The following is an 8,012-nucleotide window of genomic DNA, read 5'->3' on the forward strand; positions in this document are numbered from 1 at the left end:
CTGAGCGCCCTTGATCGCTCTCCGGATCATCGATCCCAGCGCGCGGCGGCGAGGATTTCAACTAACGAAATGGACGAGGAATTGGCTAAGGTGCAGGCTCAAATCGGGCTTCTTCAGCCGCAGATCCAAGCGGCTGGGGAATCTTTTCTCTCTGCCTGTGAGAGTGGCAATCAATCTCTGGTGGAATATTGGCAGAAGGAAGAAGAACAGCTGTGGAAGGAAGAAGAACAGCTGCGGAAGGAAGAAGAACAGCTGCGGAACAAGGAACTCCTCCTCCTCAAATCTAATGGTAAGTCATTCTTTGTGTATTGCTTTCCCCCTCGAGTTTGGACGTTTTACTGTGTGTGTGGTTCCATGTGGCTATGGCTGCTTTCGGCCATGGTTAAGGATTTTGCCAGAGGTAGCTTCAATTCGCTTTTATTTTGGGTTGCTGGAAGTGTGGCTATGGTGGCTTTTGGCTATGCTGCCGGTGGATGCATGCTCCCTTATGGATCCTTGGTCGTCCTTGTATGGCTATGGCTGTTGAGACCCTGGTTTTTTCTTCTAGATCTAATGCTAACTTTGTTTTGTTCTGAATGTTGCAGTGCGCGGATCTGGTAAGCAATTGCGAAAGCCCTTCGTTTCCTTGCACATGCATCCCCATTTTCTGTCCAGTTCTTGGTATTCCATTTGTCCAGTTCTGGATGCTACTTTAATGCTGTCTGTCTAGTAATAGTTGGGTGTCTTCTCTTTGGGATGACTGGTATGTTTTTCGGCCTGACACTAGAGTTTGCTCAGTTCTGCTCACAAGTCTGTGCGTTCCTCCAAAGCCCCCTTGTTTGCTTTTCATGTCTGTCTTGTGTTTTACTTGGTCATTCCCCGATGCCTTTTCTTTCAAATTTCGTCGCTGCCAATCTGGTAGCCCTCTCTGTCGAGTCCCATTAACCTCTCAGATCTGTGTTGCGAAATCCCTGACCATAACCACACATGGAAGAGATGACTAAGGATCTCTTTCTCCTCTCCCGCAGCAGCCTCTCTTTCACCCGGAGCAGCAGCAACTCTTTATCCCGGAGCGGCTCCACTGTCCTGCTTTGCTTTCCCTGTCTGGTCACGGTTAAGGATTTTTGCTTCCTGAATCTGTTTCTTTCTTTCTGTGTGGATATCTCGTAATCTCCACCCCTGTTTGCCCTTTGGCTGTGTTTAATTCTGTGGCCATTCCTCCATAGACTTTATTGTGCCTCTCACAGCACCAGCGCCAGCAGCGGGACTTCCTCCAGCCGATTCTTACGTGCCTGGTAAGAATGATGTCTAGGGGACTGAATGCCATAGTTTTTTGTTTCAGACATGATCGCCTGGGCCAAAAAGCTGGACGAGAACCTGACCGCAGATTTTGCTGACGGCGGCATTGACTGGACAAGCCATGCGACTTTTCGGGAGCTCCATATTCCCGCTTTCTCTGGAACTGATGGCAATCAAACATACATGTACATGGGTCGCTCACTCTTCAAGGAGATAGAAAGTTTTGTATCGGCCTTGAGACACGGCACTTCGGATAATGACAACAAACCTCCAGGTATAATTATTGGAACTCCGGGGTGGTCTGGGAAGACCACTGTTCTTGCTACTGTGGCTGGATATCTTCGGCACCTTTGGAAGAACACCTCCAAGAAGGTCGTCTTTATCAATGGCGAAGATTTGGTCGACAATCCCTTGAGGACAATGTGGCTGGCTCTTTTGCTGAGCTACATAGACGACCTTCCAGCCGAGCTTTTGTGCCGGGGGTGGACCTTGGAAGCATTAGAATCTTGGATCCTGTCGAGATGGTCAGAGCAGCTTTACTTTCTTGTGGACGAGGCCAACGCGTTTGACACCACGCTCAACAGAAAACTGGGGGCTCCCAGCGCGGAAAGAAGAGACGAGGCTTACCATTCTATGAAGACGATGCAATTGCTGCACGTCGTTGTCTACTGTTCGTCCGTCGGACCTCTGTGGAGGAGCAGAGTAGTGAGCGACAAAAGCCCTCCGTACATGTTAGTCACAGGTGGTTACAGCGTAAGTAGCGACTACTTTCCAACACTGGTGTGGGGCTAACTTGTGTGCTTTTCCTTTTATCCAACAGGCTGAGGAACTGCAGGCATATTGCGAACACGAGGTTCGTCGTGCCGGGCGGCTCCAAGTGGTAGTGTTTACTGTTTCTTCCTTTAAAGCCTACTAATGGTTTGGAGTAGGAGGATCCAATTGTGGCGTATTGCAGGCTTCGCACAAGGCAAGAACACCGGAAGTTGAATGCAAATGCTAAGCGCATTAAGGTAAATGAAATGTGTGATTTTACGGCTTACCGACGCGATGAAGCAGGTTGATGGATCTGAGGAGGAGCTGAATTTGTCCGACATGGAGCTCTGCTCGGAATTCAAAAGTGAGACTGGCTGGGTTCCCGGGCTTGTCGCTCATTACGGGACCTGGAAACTACGGACCACGTACCACATGTACGAAGCTGGGCTGCGAGAGTATATCCAAGAGGCGGTCAAGGACCGAGATCGCTGGGATTCCTTCATAGCTGTGCTCGGCGGAGTGGAAACGATTAGAAGGGTGTTGCGAGACGCGCTAGACACTCGATGCTTCTACGTGGATCCAGAGACACAAACAGGAAAATGTCTATCAGATTCTCTGCGTGCGCGCACTATGGTGCTCATCACCGAGACTCTGCGGTACGCGTCCGACTTTGAGGCTAGGATGGGCATCGGCCAATGGACAGGGCTGATCCGGCACGACGACAACAGTGCTCGGGTTGGGTGGAACGCAGAAATGGCAACTCTCATTTTCATCAAACACTATGGTATCGTTATTGACACGGAAGGTCTGCAGCTTAACTTCAAACCTGAAGTGGTTGTCAGATTCGAAGGTGATTTCTCTCCCCAATTTCTGATCGCGGACAATGTTTCTCGTTTCTTCCCACCTGTGAAGTTCAACCACACGGGAGTTGATTGCCTTGGAGAAAACGAGAAGCACGTTTTGTGGGTGCAAATAGCGACTGGGGTGGATGTGGTATTGAAGCATGGAAATACGCTCTCGCGATTTTTGGAGATGACAAAAGGTGACGCGCGAGAGAAGGTTCTTGTCTGGATCTTGGCAGTGGACAGTGCTGATAAGATATGGATACGCAATGGCGTGGGTTACAAGGAGGTGTTCATTTGTTTTGGCCGTTTGAGTGAAATGCTGAAAGTCATCGACGTTGCATGCTGCAGGCTGCATCTCGAGAGTAGCAAGAACGTCAAGGTGGCAAGCAACCCTGAAGAAGCTAAAGCTGAGGCGGAGGAGTTGAGAAAGCTTGGTCGGTGCGGTTCCTTGAGCACGGGAAGTGGAAATCCCTGTCGGCGTTTTCGTGGTGACGAGCCATATTGCCATCACCACGATAAGCGTCCTTGAATAGTCTTCAGTGTTTCAGCCTTGGATGTTTACATTTAACCATCACATTTTGGAAATTTTGGGAATTGTTGGTTTTTCTAGCCAAGCTTGTGCTTCTCGACGATTGCAGCGATAAGCCGATGCTGCAGATAAACGAAGCGGGTGCTTCTAAAGTGCGGGCTTCTAAAGTGTGGACTTGTGGACACGGATTTGTGGTCAGAGGAGGACAAGGATGATGATGAGGATGGAGTTCTGCAGAGGTACGAATTTTAGAGACGCTAGCATTGACAAACCTGTAATGGACTATCACCTCAAAATATTTTGTGATCTAAAGTTCAGTAAAGGCTTGAAAATCTTATCAAACCACTTCATTGCAATCCATTATTGTTGACGCTCCAACAATCTACATGCAAATGTTAGTTCAATTTTGAATGGCACAATTTTCAATTATCTTACTCTACTGTAGAAAAGTTGTCAAGCAACTCCATAAGAGTAAGTGAAGTGGAGCTCCTTCCCTCTAGAAAGGGGGGTGGAGGCACACCATGGTCTTCAAGGCCTCTGCCATCACTATCATACACTACCATTGGCTTATCTACACTCAAAAATTAGAAAATGAAGAAAATATTTATTTATGTTCATGCTTTTTACCAGCTATATGGCTTGGAGCCACTATCTCTAGTGACAAGGATGTCTCCGAAGATCCTTGATGCGGTTCATCCCCACCATCACCTTATTCTTTGACTCCGGTGATGTCCATGTTATCTTGTATGGGAAGAGTATCTTCCGATACTGGAAGAATGTCCTCTTCATCCATAGAGTCTTCTTCATCATTATTCTCATCTTGGTTTGGTTTTTACGTGGCTGGCCTTGGGAGAAATGGCTCTATCACCAAAGGATCATCATTTGCAGTCAAGGTATTTATAGTAGCTACAACTGCAAAGACCACAACATATATTTGTGAGCAGGGAACTTAAAAAAAAAATGACTTATGTTCACGAACATCCTTCTCCTCGAATGCTTGGGCCTGCTTTTGATAACTTAGCCAATGTTTGTCAATATGATGCTCCATAATATTATATAGGTATATTACTATTACCCAGTTACTATTGGCCTTTGTTTGTTATAGCTCCCCATGATGTTTGAGGAGGCCAGTAGAAATGTCGGATAGAGTTGAGGCTAAATTTTGCAAATTGAGCATGGGCCTCACCACCATTAGACTGCCTTGCACGCTGGACAAATGCTTCTGGGTTGGTCATGGATGAAGGTTGGATTCTTGAGGCTTGGAGTTATAGTAGAATCGTATGTTGGGCCATGTTGGGCTAGAAAGGAATACTGGAGTATAAGCCACCCCATATGAGACACTTTGGGAGGTCCATTGCCAGCTCGTCAAGTTCCGTCACCTTCACAGATGGCTCTCTTTTCTGCTCATACAAGTGTGCATGCCAAGTTTTCGGGATTGCAATCCACTTGGTGATAAGAACTGTGGTGAATGGCCGGGGGACCAAGGGTGTCATAGATGACATCCCACCAATGACTTTGGATTGACTGCTACGACGTCTATGATGACAAAATAAGGACTACTAATTATTATCAGCATAAGTGTGCACTACAACCATAAGCGGTGAGAGAGTCTAACACAATAAAACTGATAAAACTGATAAAACTGATAAAACTATCTAGATTGGACAACACTGTGGGCATGAGGCGTTCGGACTTGCTCATTTCAGATGCTCGGGCTGCTACTTTCCAAGGAAGGTGAGGAGAAGGAAACATGCTGGAGGTTTCGCATATGTTGCATTGTATGCAATGTTAGGCGGCACTTTACTTACTAAAATGCAGTCAGGAGCTGTGGATGGGATGCTATTGGAGTTGATGTCCTTGTTGCAGAACTTGGAAAATCAAGTGGTTGGTGTGTGTCTTGTGGGATTGTTGGCTGTACCGATTGCGGAACATTGAGTGCTTAGTTGCGTGCTCACAAGGTGTTTCCTACATAGTGTCTACTACTGTTGAGGCGTGTGGTGGTCTTACTTCGAGCCTAGAAACCATAAGGGATTGGTTATGCAAACCTGATCAAGGAGAAACTACCCACTATCACAGCTGTGGTGCTTTTGCTTGGGCGGTGGTCCTGCAATTGGGGGAGTGTGCACTAGAAGCCTTGCCTCCAGTTAGATGATGTGAATCAATTGGAAGAACGAATGAACCACTGACAAAATTATGTCATAAAATGAAATTGCCCCGTATCCAAGGCACAATTAATATAGGTGGGACTTGGTGCAAACCCAAATCTCGAACGTGGAAACCCTAAAATTGAAGAAATCAAGAATTGAATTTAAATTTGAAATGTACACTAAAGAACACTTAATTTTCTCTGAGTATGGCCAACTATAATTTTTCCAAAACTCCTTGCTTCATTGGTATTGCTGTAGGCAAGGCACTCTCGATGTAAAGTGGTAGATCTACACCTATAACATCAGCCATTGCACACTCCATTGTTAGATCCAAATGAAGTAGATATTGTTTATCCAAGTTGAGTCCCTCCCGATGCATAAAATGCCTAGTTTTGAACAGTGCCATGAGCCAAAAACAACAAAATAGATTTAAAGAAATTGTTCTATTTTTGTTCTAAAGATTACCTCTGACAAAGTTGCACCTTCGACATTGGAGAGAAATGGTCCAGGAAGGTTTTCAATATCTTTTCCACCAACAGCCGGCATAATCCTACAAAAATACAATTAATAAAGAATTCTGTAACATTACCAAAATTCTTACCCAAACTCTCGTTCCATCGGTTGAAATAAGTTTGCAGGAATATGAGATGGTCTAAAGTAATCACCACATTGATACAGACGGACCTCATGGGCGTTCCAAGTTGCAACCCAATGTGAAACTTCTTGAGGTACGGAGCAAAGCCACAACATAGACTCTGGTCGTGTTATGGATTAGATACATCAAGAATTCCTATATCTTCCATGGACTCAAAAAGGTGCTTATAAAACCACAGCACGCGCTCAAAGAGCTCTCTCCACAAATGCTTTATGTGCTGTAAAACAAATTTGATTTAGTCCTTATTTGGAAAAACTCTAATGCTGTGAGTACCTGGTTACATGTTGATGTCCCACATATAAAGCTCCTAGCTGTAGGACCCCAACAGCGGACCATGTCCCTCTTAACCTCATTGTGTTCTGGAGCATTGTCGCTTCGGATGTGCTTGGGCCTTGCAAATCGACGAACAGCCTGTGCATATGTGTTGAATATTGCATGGGATTTTTTGGAGGTAGCTAGCTCGCAAGCTACAATATATGAGTTGCCTAGCAAATAATGGCATATACATAGAAACCATAGCTTACAAGCTTGCAATATGCTACAATAAGCATGTTACCACATGTGCTAACAAAAAAGCAGAAATGAAAAAATACTCACAATCCATATGGCAAAGTGCATATGCCTCCTCGTTCCTATAAATCCGTTGTCAAATCCTTGTCATGTGCCTCTGTTCCAGCCTTATGGGATCGTGAGTGGCTAAAGCCTCACAAATTTGGCATCGGCTAAACTGGTATCCTCCAGTTCAACAGCTAGATTGGGAATTGATAATCCCCCAGTTTGTGCCACCTTAATTCATGGCATTGTTAGTTCGAACGTGATGAAGTATCTCTTCGAGTGGTACTTTGTAATATACACCTCTCCAATTTAAATCAACAAGCCACATGTATTTGTATAGTGTTGGCTTAGAAATTCTAAGATAGCATGCGAGGTAAGTAGTAGTCTTAGTCTTGAGGATCTTCAGGTGCATCCAAGTACCAAATGCAGCTGGACTACCGAATCCCCTTAATTGCAAAAAATTATAGAAAGCCTAGAAACATGCAAATCATGAATTTAGGAAGCTAGAAACTAAGCAAACCTTTGGGAGAGCATCATTGTCACTATCCATATTGGAACCGCAGTCCGGATTACTAAAATTGGATGGAAGGCTATCCATATTATCTTCCTCCACGTCTTCTAGTAACCTGGAAGAAAAATTTTCAGTGACAAAAATTTGAAGTAAACTAGAGAGGGAACTATACTCATGGTAAAAACTTGAAAGTCCATAGAGAGCAATCGAGTAGTAAATCAAAGCCACTTCCAACACTGCCCACAAAAACATTTGAAACCAATCACTAGCAAACCAAGTTACCTTCCACATGTGCTACCAAGAAACATGCCAAATAACAAAGCACTAAAGCAGGGCGCTAAAACAAGGAAGCATCTCTTAAACCCTATGACCTAATGAATCCCTATGTCATGGGGTCAAACTTGATGATATGTGGCATCTATATATAAAACATTGTTCATATTATGGGGACATCATCAACCCATCGGGCCAGCATCCATGGGGTATCCATGAGGGATCCAAATGACATTTAATGCCAAACCAATAGAAAAACTACCACATGGACAATGTATTGTGAGTGAAATCTACCACAGTAACACTCACCCTTTTACAAATTGCATGCCATAGCTTGTTTAAGTAGCTTCTATGTATAGGTATGCTCATCCCTCTAGATGTTGTGAATAAAGGGTATTCCTGCCACCAAAGTAGAGAATGTGGCAGCCACCAATGCCATCCTATCTTACCACTCTTAGAGTCAAGC

The 8,012-nt window shown here is 44.8% G+C and overlaps 1 protein-coding gene across 1 annotated transcript; it reads left to right on the forward strand.

The window, feature by feature from the left end:
- Positions 1–6: 6 nt before the first annotated feature.
- Positions 7–3,485, forward strand: LOC9643764. The gene is made up of 7 exons (XM_024668392.1): positions 7–289; positions 585–596; positions 1,206–1,274; positions 1,322–2,031; positions 2,099–2,158; positions 2,208–2,288; positions 2,335–3,485. The coding sequence occupies exons 1-7, from the start codon at positions 70–72 to the stop codon at positions 3,403–3,405; spliced, it is 2,223 nt and encodes a 740-aa protein (XP_024524160.1). The 5' UTR covers positions 7–69; the 3' UTR covers positions 3,406–3,485.
- Positions 3,486–8,012: the final 4,527 nt, after the last annotated feature.

The sequence above is a fragment of the Selaginella moellendorffii genome, unplaced genomic scaffold (assembly GCF_000143415.4).
Source record: "Selaginella moellendorffii unplaced genomic scaffold, v1.0 SELMOscaffold_3, whole genome shotgun sequence".
Lineage (NCBI taxonomy): Eukaryota > Viridiplantae > Streptophyta > Lycopodiopsida > Selaginellales > Selaginellaceae > Selaginella > Selaginella moellendorffii.